A 26,457-nucleotide genomic window follows, 5' to 3' on the forward strand; every position below is an offset into this window, starting at 1 on the left:
CCGAGGCTGAGGAAGCCTGATCTAAATCACTGAGTAGCCAAGCAATAGTGTTTAGCTATCTGGTTTCAGCTAGTTACTATGTGCTCAAGAAGCCCACTTCCCTGGTCAAGAGTTCAATACACTAACCACTTCACCATGTTTCACATTATAAAATGACTGCTGTTTTTCTTTAAATTAAGTGGTCCTTGCACTGTGAAGATTGTCAAAAGTGAAGCAATCAAAATGAGGAAATGCCAGACTCTAACCGGGACAACAAAAAAAGTTTGCTAGAGAACTGGGTAGAGAGGTTGCTGGGAAAATGTGACGTGTGGGTCCCAATGGCCTCTGTCCCTGATTATTCAGTTATTATTTGATTTATGTGGTCTTGCTGCTGCCCTTGCTTTGACCCTCAGAACGGCTGTGTGGGAAGTTTGTGTCTCTCAGATAGAGTGAAGCGCTGCTCTGCAAAGTGTTTGGAGCCAATGTGAATGCAAAGAAACTGATAAATACAGAAAAGGCTCTCTGTGCTCCAGATGCACCCCAAAGGGGAACTATAAGAAAACAGCTCCTTGGAACTAGGCACTGTAAGTATTTTAATGTCTTTTGTAAATGCCTTAGGATTGTCTGGTCTTGACATACGACTATACTTGGGAGATGTGATGATTAAGTTTGGCGTTTTATTTTCTAAATGCAGTGCTAATTATAATGAAATATGCACCTGAACAGTTAATTTTACTTTCTAACGCTTTATTTTTGATATGTTCTTTCCTCTTCCCACCACCATAATGCTTTATTTTCTTGGTCTAAAGTGCTGTGTCATTTAATGTATATATTAGTCTACAAGCAGGACGTTTAACTGTCTGTAATGAGAGCAGAGCCTATTTTGTTTTAGCATGCACAGGTTGTTGGCACATACTAGATTTATACCTACTAGAGGATATTACCTGCACAGTGCATTTGAATCTTTTTGATAGTTCAATAAAATTTTCATTTTACATGAGAATTGGATTTTGCAACTTAGCTAATGTGTGATGAATTTTGAAATTATGAAGTTTTAGTATTAGTATTTTAAGAATGAGATATTTGGTAGTTATATTTGTCATCTAAAATGGACAGGTGCTTATTGGGTTTTAACGAAATGAAATTACGGTAACATTCTGAAAAAAAAAGTGTTTGGTCAGGCATGCAGTCTAGCCCCATTGGAAGTAGCTTGGTCTTTAATAAAGAGTATAGTCAGGGACTAAATTATTATGTATGCTAAGACTTCCCCCAAGGACTCTTCCCCCAAAGATCATCCTGTCAGCTGGGAAATGTTATTACCTGCTAATTGCTGCTGATCACTAAATTTACAGCGGCAATTTGAAAAGTTGCCCCCTAGGTTCATTTGCTCTGCAAAAACCTGCCATGCACTAGTTTCTGAAGAAGTGAGTTACCACACCATAATAATTTCCCTTTCATTAAATACAGTGGAAGGAAAACTAGTGCATTTTATGGAAAACTAACATTTTTTAAAAAAATATATTGCACCACAATAGCTCTTTCACCCATCATGAACCTAATAGTCCATTGGCTAGGAGTAGTCAACAGAGATGTAAGTATAGTTGCCATGTGGATTGTGGGTGCCAGGCATGCTCAGTCAGCATTATTGTCACAAGTAAAAAAGAACAGCAACCTGAAAGTACAATTAGATCATATAAAATGAGTGTATCAATGTATTCAGGATAGAACTAGTGGAGACATTCAGCTCTCTCATTCCATCAGCACAAGGATTTATGCTTGTGCAACTGAAAATTCTGCCACCCTCTCCTTTCCCTGCACCTCCCTCAAGTCTACTCTGGAAAGTTGGTGAACCCCCAGGACAGATTTAAGGGGCCCAGAAAGAAAGAAGTTCCTTTGTACAAGTAGAAATACTTGTGCTGTTGGAATGAGGGAGTTAGTGTTACACTGAATTGAAAAGGTAACTGGACAAAATTTTACAAAATCCTTCTGTTATTGTGAATGCATCTCAGAATGCATTGTGGTTGTAGATGCCAATAATATAGAGATTTGTTAAGAGTTGGATCTCTGATCACAGGCACATTTACTTGGAAGTAAGGCCCAATGAGGATCATTTCAAACATGGCAAAATAGTACAATATTATCCATATGTTGTGTGATAATAACACACAAATGTATTTTGATGGGTCTGTATACACACTAGTAGGCCACAATTGGCATTGTTCCCCACCACTGTACACAAAAAATGTGTATGTGATTGCCACACATGACGATCAATGCACAGGATTTATTCAATTTCCTAGAGGTATTTACTTGCATAAATTGAGTCTTGTTTGCAGTGAAAACAAAACAAAACAAAAACCCTTAACCGTTTCACTTGATATTTCTGTTGTGGTATTTTCTGTTAAGAAAGAACCAACCTTAGCTGGAAGCTTATTAAACTACAGGCACACTTCGATTTATGGTTCCAGGCTTTTGAAAGTATGAAAGATTTCTCTGTACGATTAAGTACAGTATTTGAATTATAGCTTGATCTCTCTTCTCATAGCAGCAAAAGGTAACAAAAGATAACGAACGCAAAAGCATGCATTAGTTAGTTAATATTGGCCCACCCATGATTTAGAGTTTCAGTATGTGGAGTGGAAGAAAAGGTTAGGACAGGATCCAAATCAAGGTTAAAATCTACTGCCTAAATCTAGTTGCCCTGCAACCTCATATTCTTTCCCAGGATATGAGTGCGCTTCAGAAATGTGAGAAGACTTTCAGCTTGAATTCCTAAAATTCTCCCTGGTGAAGAAACTTCCCTTTTGACATAACTGTCAAAATATTTACGATAGATGTTAATATACTGTTGGTTCAAACATTCTGAAGTACTCCCTGGAGGGTGTCCTGCAAGACCTATGCTCTATATGCTGTAATAGAGCAAGCACTGCATATTTTTTGCCATTAATAATACGCTAGCAGCTGAGCAGTGTCTTTGTTAGAACTGGTATTTTCTCCAAAGGGTGTGACAGCCACTGTGATTTTGTGGCTATATGGTTAGATTTTACCTTTGAACACATATTAGTATTAACACTTGTATAGTATTTCATTTTACATTTTTTTTGCACTATGGCTGTGAATTTGTTCCTTTGTTATTTCCCTGGAATCAGGGATAGGTCAGGGATATGTCCTGTTGCACTCTGTAAAGTTCCTTACACATTCCTGGTGTAGTAGTAGTAGTAGTAGTAGTAGTAGTAGTAGTAGTAGTATTTTGCACTGTGACAGACCAAATCCTACTTACATTTACTCAGATATAAGTTCTACTGGCCTGGGTCCGGTCCAGAATAATCGTTTCATTCCATGGCAGTTGAGCATACCCAGTCCTTACTGGGCTGTTTTTGGAGTTCTATGACAGGGGGTGAAGGGGCCCTAATTTTCTTTTGTACTCTTGTACCAAATCGGATTATACTTCCCTCTTGTGAACGGACAATGTCATTTTGGCAATATATGCAATGTTACACTCCCCTGAAAATGGGAAAATACAAAGAATTATATCCATTGTACATTTGCACACATTAAACATGCAACTAACCCGTGACACTGAATGCATGGGTTGTCAAGTGGCACTTAGCTAATGCAGAACAAACTAACTGTCCCAGTCTAGACACAGGTTTAGCTCATTTACTCACATTTTCAATCTAAATCAAAGGTGGGAAACCTATTTTAGCCCAAAGGCTGAATCTCACAGAAGGGAATTTCCAGGGGCTACATCCAGTAGTGAGCAGGGTCCAAGCCAAAAGTACGTGAGGCCAGAGACTCACCTCACTCTATTTCTTTCTCTAATGCACTCCCCATCAACCAATTCCATTTTTGCTCTTTCCATTTTCTCTCCTTCACACCTCAGCTGCCTCCCTTCCTACAATTAGACTTTTTTTTAGACACAGGCTAAAGTGGAAATTTTTCAGTAGAAGTTTACACCTGTAAAAGTGTTCAATGCTCACTTTATTTCCAGGTTCAGAAAATACTATTGCATTTTTTAAAATTACCAATGATTTTCATGTTAAATTTAATCATACAAAAATATAGTGCTATTTAGTATTCAATATAATATGTATATCATAATATATAATCACACAGCATGATTCAGTACATGCTTGTTATGAAGAATACACACTGTGGTTTGTGTGCAGCAAAGGCAGCAGTGGAATCCTAGGCAGGAGAATGAGGAAGGATTTGTTTTTGTGACTGAATTAGTTCCTTGCTATCTCTTTTATTTTGTTCAGGAATTGGTTAAAGGAAGAGCAACATTTCCCTAAAAGCAATATTCAAAACTATGATGTAATTTAAATCACACAATGCTCCATTTGAAGTGCGTATTTGCTGATTAAAACATGCAGACTTTGTACATGCTCAACTGATCCCACTGATAACGGTTGCATGATTCATCAAGGCACTTCTATTTTGAACAAACATTTACAAACAGAGATAGCAAGTGGCAGCATTCTTGTCATACTATACAGTTTCACCTTTTCCTGCTCTATGGTGGAAGGGGGGTGGGATGTCTGAGGAACATGTCAGAAAAATGTCTTTTTAGAAATCTGTAAATAAAATTGAACAGGCCATGAGACATTTTTTCTGCCCTTCCAGCAATCCTTGCTGTACAAACCACATTAAAACAAGAGGTCTGGAGACAATATTGGCTGATCAGAGAAATTCAACCCCTTCCCCCAATTTTCTTTTCGCTTCTGCCTTTTGCTACATCCTTAGAATTGCCAAAACACAATAGCAACATAATTTTGCAGCACTGTAATGGCTAGTATAAGCTTTCATGTGCCAAACGTACTTAGGCAGGTCCGTAAGTAGCAGAATACATTCATTAGGATCTAACCCAGAGATGGCTAAACTCCAGTTCAGGTGCCTGATCTATGCCCCAAAATATTTTTCCTTCTCCGCTAAGACCCCATTAATTAGCACTGGCAAAACATAAAAATACAATAAAAAGGACCGGAGATACAGTGCTGGGCAGAGCATAGCCCGATGCTCTCATGGGGAGGCATATTCCTGGTCATTAGACAGATCAAGTGGAGAAGGCGCAATAATGCCACTCCTCAGTTTATATGCATGAATCGGCTGTGGAGGAGGGGCTGTGTGCCTGAGTGGTGGGGGGCATACTCACTGCATGCAGCCCCTGGAGGGCAGGCCAAGAGTGGCCTTTGGGAGGGAGGGAGGGAGGGAGAAAAGCTGCCTGTTTTCCTCCTTTGTCATTTGTAGCTTATTTTAGCACTGCCAAGTTTCTCTGTCACTTCTCCCTTTTCCTCAGCTCATCTCCTCTGATATTTTTCTTTAAGAACCCTTCAGGTTCCTTTCTAAGTCCATTCTGAACTGCACCTTCCCTTTAGCCTCCATGCTTCTGAGCCTTCTGTCTCTAAGCTATCTCTCAGCTTCCACACACACCAGACCTCTCCAAACTCTTCAGCCTACTGTACTTTCTTGTAAGGTTTAGTAGTTCCAAACTGACAACATTGGCTTCCCTCACAGGATCTTAACTGCAAACTCTTTAGTGTCCAGAGCAGCAGAACCTTCTGAGCCTAAACATCAGCTCAGTCAATCAGTGTCAGAGGCTTCACTGCCAGAAGAGCAATAGACAGAGAAAACAGATGGTGAATAGATGGTCTAGAAAGGGCCAATTGCAACCTAACCTTTTTTATTCATTGAAGAATACTTATGAAGAACCCAAGTGATTACCCACACTGGAATTCAAAATCCTTATACATACTATCAAAAAGGATTGGAAAGATAGTCTCCTGTTCACAGTTTTTCTTGCAAAAAAAAATTTCCCACATGATTTCACATCAGTAGGATCAGCCTCTCACTGAGGAAAAATAAAAGTATATTATCAGCAGTAGCTCTCTAGTCTAGATGGCCCTGTGTTCTTATCTGTTTCCTTGGAGTTTTATTGAACTGTTTTCATTGGCTTTTTACTTTGGAAAGTGCTTCTCCCCAGAAATACGCTTTGTGATTTTGCTTCAGGCATGCATTGTACAAATCACTGTAAGGCATAACTTTCTTCCCTGTAAATGAATGAAAATGGCATTTAACCCATTTCCAAAAATGTATTAAATATGTACAGAAGTTATCTAGTTCAGTTCTTTAACAAGCACATTAATCCATGGAAATCTTTCATTCTGCCTCCTTAGCAAATGGGAAGATCTCATCTTGTTTAATCTCAGATACTAATTTTGTTTAACTTTGCTTAAGTTTAATGTTTATTTTTTATCTTTAATAATTAATCTAATAATATATACCAAAAACTCCAAACTTTTACTTGTAATCTTTTCAGGATATAGACACTATTTTGCATCATGTGCTATTTGAACTCTCTGACAAGTCACCCAGCTCAGAAGGAGAGGTCTCTGGTAGAGATTGTTGAGAAGTAGCATGTTATTTATTTTTTTAATAGATCACTGTTGGAGCCAAGGGAAGTGCTGGCAGGGAGGATGATCTTCCATTGCTCATTCCCATTCTAGACAACTGATCTCTTTATCTGTCTTCTCTTAGTTTTTTACATGTACTGCATATAAATTAGCCATTCTTACTACTTCTTTCTGGGCTTGCAGTAACTGGCATGTTCTCAGGGTACATATGAAAGGATGCAAATGTTGATGCTCCTTGGGCTTTGAAGGGATGATGGTGCTAGGGTTGAGCCTTTTCCAATTTACTAGTGGAAGCTACTAGATTCATTAGGCTAGGGATAATTTTAGACAGATCTTTCCGCATAGTTCTTAAGTTTTTAAAGGGGCTTCTACACAGTATTGTTGTTATATATATTTTTGGCAATTATCCCATTACTTTTCTTCATTTCACCTGTCCCCCTCCCTCCTAATGCAGTAGATCCGAACAGCAATGCTAAAAGCCCCAGGTGTGGATGTTTTTGCACAAATATCATGAGATCTGAAATTTCAGGTTCTTGTGAGACTTTTCAGTGAGATTTGCAGAACCTTATCAATGGCTCCACCCACACGGTCCACCCTCAGTCAGGCCAGAGAGAGCTTAAACTATTGCACTCACAGTGTTCTCAGTAATGGCAGACAGAAACAAAATGGTTGAGGTATAATCAGCTGAAGAACAATTAGGAGAGAGAAGTAACATTGTAGAACAAACTTTCTACCTGATCTTTCAAGCAAGGTAAACAAATACTGATCATAAACCTTTCGTGGAAATTAAATAATCCTATACTAGGAAGATGTCAAAAAGGGGAATAGATTTGCATAAAACGTGCATGTGTCATTTATAAACATAGATGCAAATTTAGACAAGATTACTATAATTTATTTTTAAAATGTATATCACAGTAATGGAGAAGATTGTGCCCAGGTGATCCAAAGGTTAACTAAGATTAGTTAACTAAGTTGATGGGCAAGATGCTCTCCCACCTTATGAAACTGAATAGAAGGTATTGTCAAACACAGAGATGTCCTTAGGCTGCCCTTCATATAGAGTGCTGTCCTCTTTTAGGTAGGACACATGGCCACCCTACTTACCTGACACTAAAAATACAGGCCTTGTAGATATTCATTGATTGCAAAGGAAATAATAAATGTAGAAAAGTAATTTCCCAGCAACTGCATTCCTACTGAGAAATAATGACATTCTGAGGCCGTCAGGATCCAGGCTAATAGCTGGAGTGAGAACTGAGAATATTTGAGGGTAAGTATTAATAGAAATGTGGATTCTCTTTAAAACAAGTAAGATTAATGGAACAGTAGATTCAACAGAATCAGATCCTTAGTAACTTTGTATTTGTACTAACACAACATAATATTTCTATTTCTATTGCACTCTGTAGAGTTTTTCTAACTATTTCTCCTTTTCCTCCAATAAATTGTTTCAGGAAATAATCTTATCTTTTGACAACATCTTGACTCTTCAATTTAAAGTAACCAGAAGCTTTTTGAAAGCAGGTAACATTCCGAACTGAATGAAGCAGTGGGAGCTAGAGCAGACTATGGCAAATACCTTTGTGACCATACCCGATGGGTACTGCCTTAGTGACCCAATCCAGTATTATGGTGAGTTAAGCAAAAGGCAATTATCCACATGTCTCTCTGTGTATGAACTGAATTTCTACAGTTGTTAAATATATGTTTGATACATGAAGGACAATTCAAAGCCATCCAGTGTGCCATTTCAAATAATTCAAATAATTCCCTCAGGTGACATAAAGATATACAGTACAAGATCCAAAAACCTACTCCAGTGTGGATGCATTGAAGTTCACTTAAGCAGTGGATTTCATTCTCAGAAGATATATTCAAACAATTTAAGACCAGTTGTGGCCTTTATATTATATATTTAATAAAGTAGGATATATACCTGTATTATATTATTTTGTTTTTAGCGTTCTGTTGGGAGCCGCCCAGAGTGGCTGGGGAAACCCAGCCAGATTGGCGGGGTAGAAATAATTTAAGTATTATTATTATTATTGACATTTTAAAAAATTAGCAGTAAACCCTCCAATCAAGGATAATATTGTCAGCAGAACTGTATACATAGGGTGTCCTTCTACAAACAATTCTGTTATACTATATTCTATAATTTAGAGATGTAAAATCCTAAACTAATCCACTGTTTTCTATGTCATTTTTCAAAATAATCTAGATGCCTTCCCAGAACACATCAGTTATCCACTTCAAGATCTTGACTTCCAAGCTGCTCCTTATTGTCAGTATTCAACCATTCAGTTTCCTGCAGCATTACAGACTCCATCTCCCCAAACACAGTACAGCACATACAACTTGGATTCTCAATACAGTGATGGGCAATACATCATCAGCAATTGTGAACTCAGTAAGCCCACCTGCATGGGTGCCCAGAATGATGGGGGAGGATATCTTGGACAGAAAAGACCCAGGCTTAGTCACTCTGCCTTGCGAATAAAGGGACAGGAAGAGCTCTGTGTGGTTTGTGGGGACAAGGCTTCAGGATATCATTACAACGCACTCACCTGTGAAGGCTGCAAAGGTAATGGGGAAATAATTTTGTGAATCAGAGAATGTCTGCTGGTTAAAATTGGGGAGAAAAGTCTAGTGCAAAGTTAAAGTTGGGGAGAAAGGTCTAGTGCATAAAGCAGAGATAGAGAACCTATGGCCTTCCATATGTTGTTGGACTACATTTCTGGTAGTAGGATAGACACCCAACTTTGATATGGGCAGTAGCTCAGTAGCAGAGCATCTGCTTTGCATGCAGAAGGTGCCAAGTTCAATCTCCAGCATCTTGAAGTCAGCCTAGGAATGTCCTGTATTAGGCTTGCCATACATCAGGAAAATTTCTTATGTGTCCTGGTTATGGGGTGTAAAAATGGTGTCAGGGGGGAATTTTGCTGAATTGGCAAAATGTCAGGGAAAACCTGGATGTATGACAATGCGATGGAAAAATCAGTGGAAACAGCTCCAAAAGCTGGTGTCAATATGGCAATTCTATCCTATATGAAATATTAGAGAATAGATGCCACCCAGCACAGGATCAGAGGGACTACTAATCTGACTCAGTGTAAGGAAACTGTCTATGTTCCTAAGGACAAGCAGCATGGGTTTCCATGGGGATAACCTGGACAGTAAAGTCCCAGGCTCTGGCTTACAAATGAAGGGCTAAGAGGAAGGATGTTTTGGTGGAATCTAGATGCTAATGGACTCCAACTCCCATCAGCCTCAGCCAGCATGGCCAATGGCCAGGGATGATGAGAGTAGTCCATTTAACTGAAAGTTAAATCTTACTTCAACAATAGTGACAGGACAGCATCCTCTACTGCATGCGAGGGCAACAGGCTGTCTTATCAGCTGTATCATTTCTCATTTTTATGCTCACTTGTTCCAAATGTGTATGCTAGGATTTTTTCGACGTAGCATCACCAAAAACGCCATCTACAGATGCAAGAATGGTGGCCACTGTGAAATGGATATGTATATGAGGAGGAAGTGTCAGGAGTGTCGCCTAAAGAAATGTAAAGCTGTGGGAATGCTGGCTGAATGTGAGTGCCCAAATTACAACAAAAAAATTCTGACATGCTGCTGAGTTAAGGAATTTTCCTTTCCTGCCATGTTTAAAGGCAACTAATGGTATTCCTTCCGAAGTTGTGTGTGTGCATGTGGGGTGGGGGGAGTTCACTAAGAGAATAGTTTCCTAGTCTTTAGAGTACATCTGGTATTAATTCCACCTCTGCTAGGTATCAGTACTTAGAAACATGTTTCTAAACTTGATCTCATGGTATAAAGGTATTTAACAACTCTGCTGAAGCTAACCAGGTCTGGGTGTATGCACAGGGCTGGTTACAGTGGGACCTTCACAAAGTGTTTTCTACCTCTGATAGCCTCCCCTCCTATATGGGTGAACTCTAGAAGACTTAGTTGGTGGCAGCATTCTGTTTGATATGAGACAGCAGGCAGCTTCTATTTATTCACATAGCTCCTGAGCCATGCTACACAGAGGGCTTTATTGAAAATTAAAATGGTGGATGCCAGACCTATTATTCTAGCACTGACTAGATTAAGAAGACTAGGGCTGTCATCAGAAGTGGGGTTCTGTATAGGATCAGGCAGAAGTGGGTTGTTGGGGGTGCTATATGAGCTGTTGCTGTTGCTTACCAGGAGAGAAAGAGGGATGAGGCAGTGGGCATGGAGCAAATGCACCAGTGGAGCCAATCCAGTGCTCCTGCTGGTGTGTTTGCACTTCACCAACCTCTCTGCAGCCTTACCCCTCAGAGTAGTCATGGCTAGGAATATACTGTTAAATGTTCTGCAAGGGAACATGCTTGAAATCAATGCCTTTCTGGAACTTGTTGTTTCCCCCTCTGGTTTACATTTTTTACAGGTCTACTAACAGAAGTCCAGTGTAAATCAAAACGCCTCAGAAAGAAGAGTAGCTTCCTTTGTAGCATCAAAATGGAAGTTGAGGGAGTGGACAACAAGCATGTATCCTCTACAACAAAACCTTTAAAAGTAGGGTATTTTAAAAATAATTTTGATTGTTGTATTTTAACTGTTGTATTTTGCTTTAAAGACATGCACATCTTTCTTTCTAAGGTGCAGGAGCGAATGGAACTGACTCCTGGAGAACATCAGCTCATTGACCATATTTTGGCTGCCCATCAAAAATGCACAATTCCCTTGGAGGAAGCAAAGAAGTTTGTATGTGTTCATAAACAGCAATATAGCAAATGTGAATTTTGGCCTGGGAAAGCTTGGCTGCAGTGGTTCATGCCTTGGTTACTTCCAGGCAGGATTACTGCAATGTGCTCTATGTCGGGCCTCCTTTGCACTTGATCCAGAAGCTGCAGTTAGTGCAGAAGGCTGCAGCACAATTGCTGACATGAGTGGGGCCTTGTCAGCATACACTAGCAGTGCTCAAAGATCTGCACTGGTTGCCAATTTGCTACTGGGCCAAGTTCAATGTGCTACTATTAATATATAAAGGCCGTAACAACTTGGGACCAGTTAACCTGCGAGATCACCTTATGCCATATATGCACACTTGACTGCTTCTATCTGTAGAACTAGCACTGTTACAGGTGCCACATAATACCTGTTCTGCATTTGTAAAAAAATCAATCAAGTGCGGCAGCAGCTACAATTTGGAACTCCCTGCCTATTAACATTAGGCAGGAACCTTCACTGTACACTTTTTGATGCCTGTTGGCGGTTCGAATCCCTGCGACGGGGTGAGCTCCCATTGCTCGGTCCCTGCTCCTGCCAACCTAGCAGTTCAAAAGCATGTCAAAGTGCAAGTAGATAAATAGGTACGACTCCGGTGTGAAGGTAAACGGCGTTTCCGTGCGCTGCTCTGGTTCGCCAGAAGTGGCTTAGTCATGCTGGCCACATGACCCGGAAGCTGTACGCCGGCTCACTCGGCCAATAAAGCGAGATGAGCGCCGCAACCCCAGAGTCAGTCACAATTGGACCTAATGGTCAGGGGTCCCTTTACCTTTACCTTTAAGGACATTTTTGTATACCTACCCAGATATGTAGTGTGTTGTGTGTTAATCTATTTTTAGTTTATTGCATTAAAAAAATGTTTTAAACATATTTAAACTGTTTTTACTGCCAATCTCATTGTTTGATCTTTTTTGTAAAGCACGTTGAAGTTTTTCACAATCAAGCAGCGTATAAAGTTTATGAATTAAAAAAAAATCTAACTTTCTGTTGGTTTATCTTGTGAATACATGTTTTTAATTAGTTGCAGGAAACTGCCAATGCTGAAGAGAACTTCCTACATCTTTCAGAAACAGCTATGGTTCATGTCCAGGTACTAGTGGATTTTACAAAAAGACTTCCAGGTAATGCATTCCACAGGAAATTTTCTTGGGGTGCTTCCACACTATGCATTTAGCATGGAACTGCCATGCCACTCACATTTTATTGGGCTGGGTGTGTGAGCACATATCATCATCATCCATTTGCAACCCTTCTTCTTTTCCCAGTGCTTATTCCAGTTTTTTTCTTCTCAGAAAGTCCTCTGCTGTTGTTGAAATAATGGAAGGGTAGTGATATCTCCACAAATGTATATACCTTAGTGCAGGAGATGCAATTAACAGAAATCAAGTGATATACAAATTTTATGAATAAATATAATGGCACAGGTGCCCCCACCAATACCTCCTATGGTGCCCACATAAGGTCTCTATATATCCCCTCAAAATCCAGATTGCAAGACTGTTTTTCCTGTTCTGCTCCTGTTTACATTGGTTCAGCCTCTCTTGCATTGAACATGCCCTTTCAGACATGTCCACATTTCACTGGATATCAACATTAAACACCCACCCTTATTTCTGTTCTGAACAGAGGAGAGCTGCAAAGAGCTTTTATCTGTGACTGCAGAAATGGCTGATATAAGTGCCTTTTCCCCATTTATGTGGCAAGGCTGATATCTGCAACCTTTTGTGGTCCTGTCTCTTTTTGTGCTCTTTTAGACATGGCAGCCATTTTGTGTTTTGCTATGCCTTCAAAGAAGCCATTTTGTGACTGGCACCCAAGGCATTTATGAACATTCCAAATGTTTCCACTGGCCAGAATGGGTTGGTGTCTGGAGCCTTAGGGGATTTTTTCTGACTCTTTAAAGCTACATTGTTTTGATATACCCAGTGATGTATTGAGAAAGCAAACTTTATTACAGCTTGGCACACATTTACCTTTGTAGTGGGCACCATTTTATAACCCCTATTATTACTTTTTTAAACGGTATCTTTGAATTAATGCTAAAAAGCTTATAGGTTACAGTACTGCTTAACTGAAAGAGTATGATAGCACTGTGACATTAGAAGTCTAAGGACTTTTTTCCACTGTGAAGAGAAAAGCAGCATTAGATAGAGGATTTTTAGTGGGAAAATGGCCAGATCCAATAGAAGTTCCTACCTCACCTTTGCTAAAACTTGAAACATTTTGAATCAATGTATCATTATTAAAAGATATAATTGGGAGTGTCTGTAGCTGGACTTTTCAAACTTTAGATCTGATTCTCAAAAATATGTATTCTTTGCAAGATTAAAAAGCTTATATAAGTAAAGAGCTGTCAAATTTCAGATATATACCTACTACCAAACATCAGTGTAATTTGATTACCTATTCCTTTCTCTATAGGGTTCGAAAGTTTAGCCAGTGATGATCAGATTGCATTGCTGAAAGGCTCCACAATTGAAACAATGTTTTTACGTTCTGCCCAGATATACAATGAGCAAGGGATTGAATGCCAGTCATCATTCCATGAAAGTAAGTTATGTTAGCATTAGATGAACTTAATAAATTCATGCGTATACGTGCTTGCCATGATCACTTCACTATATGCATTTGATGAGGTGGGATATGGCTTACCCTAAGGCCTTTCCCAAATATGACCTTCCCTTGGGATAAATGGTTCTTTCTTCTCACTTTATCAAATGATACACTGTGACACAAATTTAAAAATATGATAATCATAAGGTAACTTTAAAAGGGAAAATCTGCTCTTATAGACTTTCATTTCCCTTGTTCTAGGTCAAGTAAAATTTTCTGCCAATGCTATATGTGCTCAAGATAAAAGTACTTACTTAGGACTGTCTCATACTGAGGAAAGCCCAACATCAACTACTACAACAGGTAACTGAGCTGTCCCACAAATATACTTTTAGTAAATTTTTAAATCATTGCTTACTGGATTACTGAGTTTTTCATAGCAAGATACTTTTGATTTTCAGCCAGAATACCTCTTTGACTATCTATTTTGTTGATTAGACTGCTGAATAGACTATCGATCTTGTTGATTAGTCACTTTAGACTGCATTTCTTGAATGTTCTAGATTCATCTCTCTGTTTTGTTTTTGTTTTTTAAAGATATTTATTGAAGTTTTACAAAAACATAAATTTAAAAAGGTCATATAAAAAGAAAGAAATACAAAAAAATAGAAAAATACATGAAAAAGAAAAAAGAAGAATAAAAACAAATCCATTTTTTGTAACCCTAACTCATTATCTTATTTCCTTGGCCTCCTCACACCTCCCCTTTTTGTATTCCCATTTAAGTAATCAAATCAGCAAATCCTTACCCTCTTTCGTTTATCTTAACTCTGTATCTTAACATATTATAACTCTATATTTTCATCCATTTTCAATTCAATTTTGCATACTCTTGTTAACTTTGTTGCTAATGCCACTTATTTTCAATCCAACATCATTTTAACATTCATTAATTTTACAGTGTTTCTGCAGATAGTCTTTAAATTTCTTCCAGTCTTCTTCCACCAACTCTTCTCCCAGGTCTCGGATTCTGCCAGTCATTTCCGCCAATTCCATATAGTCCATCACCTTCATCTGCCACTCTTCCAGGGTGGGTAAATCTTGTGTCTTCCAATACTTTGCAATCAGTATTCTTGCTGCTGTTGTTGCGTACATAAAGAAAGTTCTGTCCTTCTTTGGCACCAATTGGCCGACTATGCCCAGGAGAAAGGCCTCTGGTTTCTTCAGGAAAGTATATTTAAATACCTTTTTCATTTCATTATAAATCATCTCCCAGAAAGCCTTAATCTTTGGGCACGTCCACCAAAGGTGAAAGAATGTACCTTCATTCTCTTTACATTTCCAACATTTATTATCGGGCAAATGATATATTTTTGCAAGCTTGACTGGTGTCATATACCACCTATATATCATTTTCATAATATTCTCTCTTAAGGCATTACATGCCGTAAATTTCATACCGGTGGTCCACAACTGTTCCCAGTCAGCAAACATAATGTTGTGACCAATATCTTGTGCCCATCTGATCATAGCAGATTTAACCGTTTCATCCTGCGTTTTAGCAGCAAATTATACATTCTGCATTTTAGCAGCATCCTGCATTTTAGCAGCAAATTATACATTCTTGAAAGTATCTTAGTTTTGGGATCTAACAATTCTGTTTCCAATTTTGATTTTTCCACCTGGAAGCCAATTTTTTTATCCAAATTATAGGCCTCTCTTATTTGATAATAATGAAGCCAATCTCGCACTTTATCTTTTAATTTCTCAAAACTCTGCATTTCAATTTATCTCCTTCTTGTTCCAGTATTTCCCAATATTTCGGCCATTTGGCCTCCATACTGAGCTTTTTCTGAGCCTTCGCTTCCATTGGTGACAACCACCTTGGGGTTTTATTTTCCAGTAAGTCTTTGTATCTTATCCAGACATTGAACAATGCTTTCCTGACAATATGGTTTTTAAATGCTTTATGTGCTTTAACCTTGTCGTACCACAAATATGCATGCCACCCAAAAACATTGTTAAAACCTTCTAGATCCAAAATGTCTGTGTTCTCAAGAAGCAGCCAGTCTTTCAGCCAGCAGAATGCTGCTGATTCATAGTAAAGTTTAAGGTCTGGCAGGGCAAATCCGCCTCTTTCCTTTACATCAGTTAATATTTTAAATTTTATTCTGGGCTTCTTGCCCTGCCAGACAAATCTAGAAATATCTCTCTGCCACTTCTTGAAACAGTCCATCTTGTCCAAAATTTGCAATGATTGAAATAAAAATAACATTTTTGGCAATACATTCATCTTTATAGCTGCAATTCGACCCAACAAGGAAAGCTTCAAATTTGACCATATTTCTAAGTCTTTTTTCACTTCTGTCCAGCATTTCTCATAGTTATCTTTAAATAAGTTTAAGTTCTTAGCAGTCATATTAACCCCCAAGTATTTTACTTTCTTAGCTAATGTTAAACCAGTCTCCTTCTGAAACCTCTCTTTCTCAATCGGTGTTAAGTTTTTCTCAAGAACTTTAGTTTTTAACTTGTTCAGTTTAAATCCTGCCACATGACCAAATTCTTGAATCAGTTCTAATATTCTTTTCGTACTAGATTCTGGCTCCTGTAACGTCAAAACTAAGTCATCTGCAAAAGCCTTCAATTTGTATTGTTTGGCTCCGACCTGAATACCTTTAATCAGACGGTCCCTTCTAATCATATTTAACAAAACCTCCAGGACCGAAATAAAAAGCAGTGGGGAAATTGGGCAGCCTTGTCGTGTCCCTTTCTCTATCTTAAATTCCTCTGTCATCACTAGATTCATCTCTCTGCACCCTGACATCTGTGACTTCTTCCACTAATATATTTAAATGCCTGATAAAACTTAATTCTGCACCCTGGTATTTTCTTGCACATTAATATTTTATCTCCACTCCCTTTCCTCTGAGTGGCTTGACCTAAAATCTTGTATGTATCTTATATATGCTATCTAATCTTAAAAATAAGTCAATTATATGTTGTCTAGCTACCATCTGATATCTTCTGGTTTTTTTCCAGGTATCACTGAGGAGTTTATCACTGCACTATTTTATTTCTACAGGAGCATGGGAGAACTCAATGTGACAGAGAGAGAGTATGCATTGCTTGTTGCAACTACTGTGTTTTTTTCAGGTATATAGAGCAACTACACAGTGTTCAAATACTAAAACTGAATAGTGTCAAAGAAAATTATATCAAAGTATTTATACTTTCAAGGTTTAATATCTTGGTTGTAAGTCCCATTGATTGCAACTGAACTTACATGTTAGTAAATCTGCACTGATCTGCTTAAGAGGATCCTCTGGGGTGCACAGAGGGTTGTAGGGGCAGAAGAAAGCAGAATTTTGTTTCACGGGTGGTTGGACGGACTTGGATACCACCTACTAAAATTAATGGTGTTTACCCCCTGGTAAAGGGGTATAGGATTGCAGCATTACCTAGAAATAAGCACTAATAAACTTCAAAGGACAATTCAGAGTAGCTAGACAGAAGATTGTGCTATCAGATCCTGATCATTTTTAGTGCTAAAAATAATTTTTTACAGAAATATTTTACGTAAGTGCAAGCACATGGGGATTGGAAATAACATAACACTCAATAATTTTATGGCATCATGACCACATTTGGAGAATTTATGTTTGAGTTCTGCATAGCATTATGTAATTTTAATTTTCCTTTTTTTTTTTCAGATCGTCCACTCCTAAAAAACAAACAACATGTGGAGAAACTCCAGGAACCCTTTTTAGGAATTCTGTACAAGTATTCAAAGATATATCACCCTGAAGAACCACAACATTTTGCCCGTCTCATAGGGCGACTCACTGAACTCAGAACCCTCAGTCACAACCACTCAGAAGTCCTAATAACCTGGAGAACAAGGGATCCTAAGCGGATACCTGTACTTTGTGAAATATGGGACTTGCATTAAACAATCTGCCAATTACTTAAGTTGTTACACAGGACTGTTTTTTCTTCAAAATATGCTCTTTCCCAATTGTTGTGCTTGTATTAAAAAAAAATCCCATTTATGTTAAATGGCTATAGATTCTTTTTTTAAAAAAAAATACTGTGCTGCAAAGCCTAGATAGATCAGTTGGTGAGAGGATTGAAAATGCCATTTGTGTTATAAACACACACACACATTTGTTGCAGTTGAAAAGGTATCAGAGCATGTATAACCTATATAACCTTATTGCCACAATTGCAAGGGTATCTGGAAGACAAGCTTAAAATGGTATGGATCAGGTTCTTTACATGTGCTGTTTGACACCTCTAGAAAGTATATCTTTCTTTGCCCAGGAAGGTTTTAAATGAGTGGGAGAACAGTTGACAGCAGAAAAATCCTTTATATAGGGGAGCACACAGAAGACTATGGGAAGTTGAGCAGGGAACTGGATCCCTGGCCTCTCAAGCCTACACATATGTATGCTCTGATGGTCCATAAGAAATCTATTATGGCTTAGATGGATACTGCAACTATTATGACCACATAACTTTCTCAGTGACTTGAAGTGGATCCTGGTGCTTCTGTTGTAAACATGTACATGTCTCCAAACCACATTATTCACATCACAACACTCACCATCTTGTTTGTCAAAGTTATAAGCAATTAAACATTAAAGTTAACTAATAACCACTAGAGAACAAAATAATGAAATGATCGGTTATGTAATTAGTATATCACACAATTGTGAAAAAGAGTAGTAAATTATAATCACCCAGGATAGCTGGTAACCCACAAACTGATTATAGTTAATTGATTATAGTTTAGACCAAAATTTTAATAATTTGGTAGTTATATCTTTTTATTTACTTGCCAGTTCTAGTTGAGGAACAGCCAGAATAACCAGTACTAAGTCCAGATGTCTGTCCTTGATTAAATTTTTCAGTAACAACAGTTACAGGATGCACTGGAAAGATAACTCACTATATCTGCTATTATTTTATGTATTTCCCCCCTTTAGATCAAGCAATGGTAATTTAGTTTGATGGATGTTCAATTAGTGAAACCCCATGCATGTTTGAATTCTTTGTTTACAATTTGCTACATAATATGGTTCAACATTATCATCTGTTTTTGTGGACATCTCTTCACAGCTTCAGTTCTTTTGCTAAATATAAACCATAATGAACCAGTTTTGCTTTAGTCTTCTTGAAACTTAAATGTTGCAGTATTTTTCTCTGAATGCTTATAAACAAACCTTTAAAACTGTGAATTTGTTGATGTACAGTGCCTTTGCTGCTATGGATCAAAATCAAAAGAACTGTGTAGCTAAACCTTTATTGTGTAAGTAGAAATTTACTTAATTTCATACTAGAAGTGAGTTAATGCTACAAGTTGAAATGGAATGTTCACTGAATTTCCAAATGTAGTAGCAAACATTTGAAACAGATTTCAGCTATCAGTTTCAAAATATAAATTCCTTATATTAGAACAATATTTTAAAAACATGACTTAAAATCTCAGCATTTTTATATTATGTTATTTTTGCATTTTAAAATTATTTTTCGTACCTAAAATATAATGTAAATAACTTATCTGAATATATAGTTAATATTTTAATACATGAAATATTTTGTATAGGTCTATATTTTTCAGATATATATTTAAGTGTAATAAATGCACTATCAATCTGGTCTTCTGCAGCAAGATAGTTGTTTTTTGTATGTATCATTAGTCATCCAACATGATGGTCCTTTGCTTTAAAGTCATATCATGCTTTGTTAAAAATATAAAGAAAAAGATACCAAAGAATTATAGAAATGAAACTGAAAAGAAAATTAAGACCACAACCATGACCCAATTTTATCATATGACCTTTGCCACAGACCTTTGCCATAAATAAATGACTAATTAAGCCTGGATCTTATTCCAAGTATCCCATTTTCTCATTCATCCATCCAGATTCAAAGATGCCATTTAAGTGGGACCTATATGTTAGTCTGGGGGACTCACTGGGGACTTGCCGATCGTATGGTTGGTGGTTCAAATCCCCGCGGCGGGGTGAGCTCCCGTCTTTCGGTCCCAGCTCCTGCCCACCTAGCAGTTCGAAAGCACTCTTAAGTGCAAGTAGATAAATAGGTACCACTTTATACGGCGTTTAAATGGCGTTTCCGTGTGCTGTGCTGGTGCAGGCTCGCCAGAGCAGCTTCGTCATGCTGACAACATGACCCGGAAGTGTCTCCGGACAGCACTGGCCCACGGCCTCTTAAGCGAGATGGGCGCGCAACCCCAGAGTCGGTCACGACTGGCCCGTATGGGCAGGGGTACCTTTACCTTTTTATATGTTAGTCTACATACAGCAAGCTTTAGGAATGTCAGTATTTTAGTCTGAAGGCCAAATTTGACGTGAAGGTGAGGCTTCAAACCCTCTCTTTTAATTTTCTGCAAATAGTAGCCAAGTTAAGTCTGATGCAGATTACAGCTCAATAGAACAAGGACTCAGCCACATTGGCAAATAAAAAGCACTTTATATATGTTGTTTATGCATTCTAACACTGTGACACCAGATGGCGGTGTGGAGTTTCATTTTTCCCAATCCGATTTCTCATACAAACTTTAAAAGGCGTTTAACTGAAATTCTTCTTTGATGTGTCTAGATCCAGCCCAATAGTAATCCCCATGCCATTTTCTGCAAATAAAACACCTATGTTGCTAACCCTGGTAAGAAACACATAAATGCACAAATCTTCATCCAGTTTGGCCCTTAACACAGATGATTGTGTTGCCCAGCATGGCTTGCTTAAAATATGAGACTGTGGTCCTATTTACTCTCCAGTTTTAGAATCAAATTATATGTGATACAGGAGAGCAGTAATTAGATTGCCTGGCTTTTTTAACGTTAAAACTAGTTTTCTGAATTTCATGGGTATCCCAATTTAAAATGGGGAAATGATGTGTTCCAATGAAATTAGAAGCTCTCTGTCTCTGTTTTAAATATGGGAGGGGTGGGGGAATAAACAGTCCAATCATGATCTTTTGTGCCTTTGTGCAGGCTGTGAAATCTGCCCTCTTACATTCCTCCTTGCATTAAGAAGCTGGTGTGGAGAAGTTTTAATAACAGATGCAATGTGCATGTTTTTGGATGTCACAATTGGTTGATTCCTTGCCATGTCAACCCTCCCAAATCTTGATTCCCCCACCCCTAAATGTTTTGGATTAAAACCCCCAGCAGCCCTAGCCACTGGTTGTGGCTGAGGAGAGTTGTGGTTCCTAACATTTGGAGGACACCAGTTTAGGGAAGGCTGACATAAGGTATCTTTGTCATTGACATATTAGTTCAGAGCAGACAAATCAGTATTCTAACAATGTGGACATTCCACCTAGCATGGTATGTAAACATATCAATAGTTACAGTAGATGAACACTAAAAAAATGAGAACAGTAAAGGGAAATAATTAATTTTCACCTTTTTGTCCACTACATTCTGGATGAGATAGTGAGCTGAATCTTAAAGGTGTTTTAAAGTGACAGCCTTGCATATTAGGAACATGCCAGATGGGTGGGGTATTAAATAATAAAAACATTATTATTATTATTAACATAGGATGCTGCCTCTTTGTGAGTCAAGCTATTGGTCCATGTAGTTCAGTATTGCAACAGCCAGGGATGAGGAATCTGTGGCTCTAGAGATGTTGCTGGCCTCTCCATCTCCCATTACCACTGATCACTGGCCATGCTGGCCAGTGCAATCTGAGAGTCCAGGAAGCTTTGGAAGGTACAGGTTCCCCATCCCTGGCCTAAACTGACTGACAGCAGCTCTCTAGGGTGGTTGCATACAACACATCTCACCATAATAGGGTGATAGTTACCAGATGAAACCACTTTGAGGTTGTTTGTTGCTGCTTCTTTTTACAATCAAGCGGTATATAAATTGTAACAAACAAACAAACAATCAAATAAAATAACTCAGTCTGCTGTCCAGGTGCTTAACTCATTTCAAGGCCTTTGTTTTCCTTTATGGTTCTTTTACTTTAAACTTGACTTTGTGAGGACAGCCTTTCAAACAGAGGGTTGTCCAATGTAAAGCAAGACACACGGCTACTCTGGGTTGTATTCAGCGTTAGTCCTCCTGCTCAGAGAATGCGATGCAAATAATGGGTCTGTTAGTCATGCCCATTCATTTCAACAGGTCTTAATGTCAGTAGGTTTAACACTGGATGCAAGCAACCCTCTGGCCAAGCCCATGTTCTGACACTCACTTTCCCTCCGCCATTCAATTCGCCGTTGGTTTCATTGTGTGAACAGGGTCTTTGGAGAAGTCCCTCTCTGACCTGGGCTCAGCTGAAAGCCGACTCCTCCAGACGTGATGAATGCCGCAGTCCTCTACACACTAGGGTAGGAACTTACTTGTGGGCAGAGCTGTGTAGGATTGCGCTAAGAGCCTATTCAAAGCAGCGCTAAATGAAAAAAAATAGTGCAGTCATTTGCTTCAGTGTATAAGCTAAACAAGCTATAGCTTAGGGCCCCAATCTCTTGGGGGCCCCCCAAAAAAATTAAAGGAAAAAAACCCCTGGATGTACATTTCCAAAATATAAGATAAAAAACAAATAAAATAAAACCTACATACAGCAACAGTGTTTTGTGTTGTGTAGGCTCCTATGATGTAAGTAATGGGACCCCAATCATTTTAAGTTAGATCTTAATAATTATTTCACTATTAAAATATTTCTTAATTGTATTTCACTATTAAAATACTTGAAGACAGGAGTGCCTGGCATGCGCTGACCCATGGGGTCACAAAGTGTTGGACACGACTAAACAACAACAACAATTATTATACTACTTCTTAATTGTATTTCAGTTTGACAATTGCTTTGATAAAATACATATTTTGTTATTTGCAAATGGCTTTAGATACCTATTAGGTCCACAAATTACCATATAGCATAAATTCAACACAAAAAACAGCGACAATTTGTTGTTGACAAAGGACAGCTGGACATATAAAGGGCCCTATTACCTTCAGGAGCTTAGGGCCTCATCAAACCTAAATCCGGCCCTGGATATGGTCAAATGAAAGCGGCGGTGGGCGCGTGAAGCCAGATGACCGGGTGAGCAACGTTCCGGCCGCGCACGTGGTTCCCCTTCCCGAGGGGCCGAAATCATCGCGGAGTTTATGGTGCTCCTTCTGCGCCCCCCCCCCTGAAGGGCTCACGGCTCACGCCGTGGAATCCTGATGGAGCCCCCTCGAGGGAGAGGAGAGGACACGTTAAAGTAAACCGCCGACCCGTCAGCTCGCGCCTTTGCACACGGCCCGCTACCGGACGCTTTTCCCGCCTTTTCTTTTCCTTTGTACTGTATACTCCTACAGCCGTTTGAGACGTTAAGGTATATACACACACATATACATAGAAGGCACACACACACACACACACACACACACACACACACACACATATCTGTCCTTCCACTTCGTTTTCTCAGCCTATAGCACTCTCGCTCGTACAGGCTCACTTACCCCCTCAGTCTTAGCTCCTACATTCGCGTCAGTTGGTGCGTCTGAAGGGAGAGGGTAACACCTCTTAGATCTGCGCTCCTGACTCGCAGTTTCAGGCAGCAAAACGTGATGCAGTCAGCGCTGCTGTCGTTTTTACAAAACGCAAAAAACAAGGGGGGGGGGCGCCTGCACTATTTGTGTGCAAGCGTGAATGCTGGTAATAGGGTGGTAGGAAGAATTGTCAAATGTATCTAATATTAGCCACTGTAGTTTACACATGTGAAATGCAAGAAAGTGTCTTGTGTGGGAAAGCGCTGCTTCATATGACCCTCAACTGTGTTACTGTATTTGATTTTCTTTTTTTTTTTTTTCATTTCTTGCAACAGTATTTGGAATATAAAACTTTAAAGTTGAGTCTGATTTCATCAGCAAGATTCACAAGTCACATATAATTGCTGTAGAAGTATCTCATGGTTTATCACTGTCCATGTATATGTTGCTTCACAAACTAGATAACGTTAGGGAGATCAAAGAAGGGAGTGATGGAGACTGGTAAACTGAAAATATGCTATGGAGTTCTTTAAGAGACATTTAGGCTGCAACATTATGTGGGGACCAAGAGGTTATATGCGAAAGGTTTGATGGAAAAGATGAATGGAAATTGAGGGAAAAGATGGCTTTCACAGAGGTTTGAAGCACTTCCACCATAAAAGTTCAAAAGTTTCAGACTCACTATTTTCTGGTAGGATTCAATACCTACTTCCAAATTCACATCACACAATTAGCATTGATTGGGAGGTCTTGGACAGCAAACCTACTTCCCACAAATATTTGTTTTTTTGTGCTAAGGAAAATGTACTGAAAAGTGTGGGATAACACTTGATTTGACAATGTTCTAACCTGGTGGCACAAAATTAGGATGAATGCTCAACAAATAGGTTGTTTGGAAGCAGCCATATTTTTAAATTGTCAACTGTTTGGTTCAGATAGAAGTACTATGGCAAAATATGATTATGCCCAACTGTTTTCATATTTCTGTTCATCATTCACAAGGAATGCATTTTAAATTCTCATATACAGTGTAATAGTGCTGGATTGTTTGTTGCACAGAGCTGTACGTTGAATTCAGTAGATCTACAATATTCTAATAGAGAATGATGAACACTATCAATTGATACAACTTGTCACAATAAAAAGTTTATAAGTATTACAAAAGGCTTGTTTTCCAAACACAAAGTATATAATTTTACAAAAAGTAAATATAGCTATGTTGGCCTACAAGAAAATTTCCAAAATCCATATTAGGGAAACACCTTGATTAGCCCAATCAAAATATCACAAAATAGTGTGCATTACAAGCTTTTGAGTTCCCCAGAACTATTAATCATTTACACATTTAAACAATCTATGGCATTTTAAACTGTATTGGTTTTGTTTGTTATTACAGTATGCATTTTTGTGTTTTTATATTGTAAACTACCCTGTGATAGTTTTGGATCAGGGGTGCCAATTTTATTGGGGTGGGAGGAGGCAAGCCCCACGCTGCATAATCAGTCACATGATGAGGTGCAATCACACCTTTTGAATGGCAATGCTGTTCAATTGGGGGGGAGCTCAAATTTTTTTGGGGGGGGGTGGGCAAAGTTGTATTGGCCCCTAGGAGTTGGCTCCTATGCTTCAGATGGTGGTATAGAAAATTTATAAATAATTACAATTATAAATAAACCAATTATAAATAAAGCGGAGTGGGTGGGAGAAAAAAAGTTGGCTATGGAAGTGATTGAGTCTGCATCTCATCAGTCTTCAGATGGAATGTGGGAGGAGTTAGGAAACATTAAAAGGAGGCTCCTTAAGCACTATGCAGCTTTCAGGTTGCACCAAGGGCTACAGGAAAGAAGGAACAAAGAATAAAGAATAAAGACTTCAGGAGAATTTGAAAGCTTATACACTGTTTTGTGATATTTTGGTTGTTGTTGGCCTAATAATGCACAAATGACAACGTTGGAATTATTTTTCTGTTATTTTCTGTTTAACTTGGGAAATCCAATAAATCAATAATTCTCCATTTTCAATATTGCAATACTAGTCTACTTGACAGGGCTACTGTAAGGATTAATAGCATGATAAATTATATTGTTCTGCAGAACATAGAAAGGGATTGAAAATAATGCAACATATTGAGTACATTTTATCATGAATTAGTATTGGTAGTGTTATTTTGAGAGTTTAATTCTTGTGTCTTTTAGACAGAAAATGGAACAGGAGAAATCTTTTAAATTGTTTGTACCACCAATACTGAATAATACCCTAGTATCTGCAGTCAAACCACAGACAAGCAAACGAGATGGACGATGTTTTCAGGTAAATAAAAACTGTTACTTTAAAATATATATAGCAAGTTTACAAAAGCTGACCAGTGTTTTAAAAATCAAAGATTACCTGTATTTCCATTTATCCATACTTAAACATTGATAACTCAAAATGCAACATTCCAAAGTTTTGAAATTTGAAACTACAAAACTAAAGGAAAATGCCATTCATATGAAAATTAAAAGTAGACACTCAACTCATTCTAGACAATGTTGGGCTACATGGACAAATAATCTGACACTATTATAATACGGCTTCCTGTGTTTATTCGTGTCTATGTGTTTATGATCCTATATCCTAGTATGTTCCACTTGCACTTATGGTTTGCCCCAGAGTGACTGGGGCAACCCAGTCAGATGGGCGGGGTACAAATAATAAAATTATTATTATTTTAAATTCCTAGTTCCCCGTATGTTCTACTTCCTCATTAAAACATCTGAGTTGATCTTTGCCCACGTCTACATAACCTACTCTTAGCCTTTTGGAGTGGAGTGCTTGAAGTTATGAAATTGCCCAGTATGAATATATTTTCTAAGACCGTAATACCCTTAAATTAGAATTAGTTTTAATGACAGCTTAACCTGATTTCATAACTTGGCAGTAAGTCTTATTGATTTTAGCATATTGCATTTCCAAGTAATCTGTTTATGATTGGGGATGAGCATGTCCATTAAAAGGTATTATTATTTCTATAATGTTTTATTTTTCCAGGATTTTAGCAAGGGAACTGAAGATGATTATAACTTGCCTTTTGGGATGAAAAGTATGTCAAAACATATAGAAGTCATAGGTAAGATTAAAACATAAAAATAAATATTAAAGAAGATGGAATGGTAGACCTTGAAAAGTGAAGTAACCATTAGAACTAGAGCCAGTTTGTGCTGGAGTCATCTCTGAGAACTTCTGCA

The 26,457-nt window shown here is 38.3% G+C and overlaps 2 protein-coding genes and 1 long non-coding RNA gene across 13 annotated transcripts in view; 2 read left to right on the forward strand and 1 right to left on the reverse strand.

Moving 5' to 3' along the window:
* Positions 1-249: 249 nt before the first annotated feature.
* On the forward strand, positions 250-17,682 carry LOC310764125 (bile acid receptor-like). 3 transcript variants are annotated; one of them, XM_083617510.1, is made up of 11 exons: positions 260-563; positions 7,850-8,027; positions 8,617-8,979; positions 9,845-9,985; positions 10,825-10,952; positions 11,037-11,141; positions 12,187-12,286; positions 13,587-13,715; positions 13,980-14,081; positions 16,758-16,871; positions 17,429-17,682. In XM_083617510.1, exons 2-11 carry the CDS (start codon positions 7,937-7,939, stop codon positions 17,665-17,667), a joined length of 1,512 nt encoding a protein of 503 aa, XP_083473636.1. In that variant the 5' UTR covers positions 260-563; positions 7,850-7,936; the 3' UTR covers positions 17,668-17,682. The 3 variants fall into 3 exon arrangements, with proteins under 3 accessions (XP_083473635.1, XP_083473634.1, XP_083473636.1); XM_083617509.1 differs by having other exon boundaries at positions 250-563; positions 7,920-8,027; positions 10,825-11,141; XM_083617508.1 differs by having other exon boundaries at positions 251-563; positions 10,825-11,141.
* Positions 17,683-19,520: 1,838 nt separating this feature from the next.
* Positions 19,521-22,790, reverse strand: LOC310764194. The gene is made up of 3 exons (XR_014549050.1): positions 22,703-22,790; positions 20,041-22,139; positions 19,521-19,690 (listed from the first exon to the last, which is right to left on the reverse strand). It is a non-coding gene; the product is annotated as an uncharacterized lncRNA (long non-coding RNA).
* A 91-nt stretch (positions 22,791-22,881) lies between these two features.
* SYCP1 (synaptonemal complex protein 1) overlaps positions 22,882-26,457 on the forward strand; it is a 43,586-nt gene continuing 40,010 nt past the window's right edge. The window contains exons 1-3 of one of the 9 annotated variants that reach the window (XM_083617353.1): positions 22,882-23,070; positions 25,426-25,540; positions 26,261-26,339. In XM_083617353.1, coding sequence (XP_083473479.1) covers positions 25,433-25,540; positions 26,261-26,339 — 187 coding nt within the window. In that variant the 5' untranslated portion in view covers positions 22,882-23,070; positions 25,426-25,432. Of the gene's footprint in view, positions 23,098-23,211; positions 23,236-23,286; positions 23,408-23,432; positions 23,589-23,837; positions 23,868-25,425; positions 25,541-26,260; positions 26,340-26,457 lie in introns of those variants that run through there. The other 8 variants (XM_083617354.1, XM_083617358.1, XM_083617357.1 and 5 more) reach the window with 8 other exon arrangements.

The sequence above is a fragment of the Podarcis filfolensis genome (assembly GCF_964270895.1).
Source record: "Podarcis filfolensis genome assembly, chromosome: 6".
NCBI lineage: Eukaryota > Metazoa > Chordata > Lepidosauria > Squamata > Lacertidae > Podarcis > Podarcis filfolensis.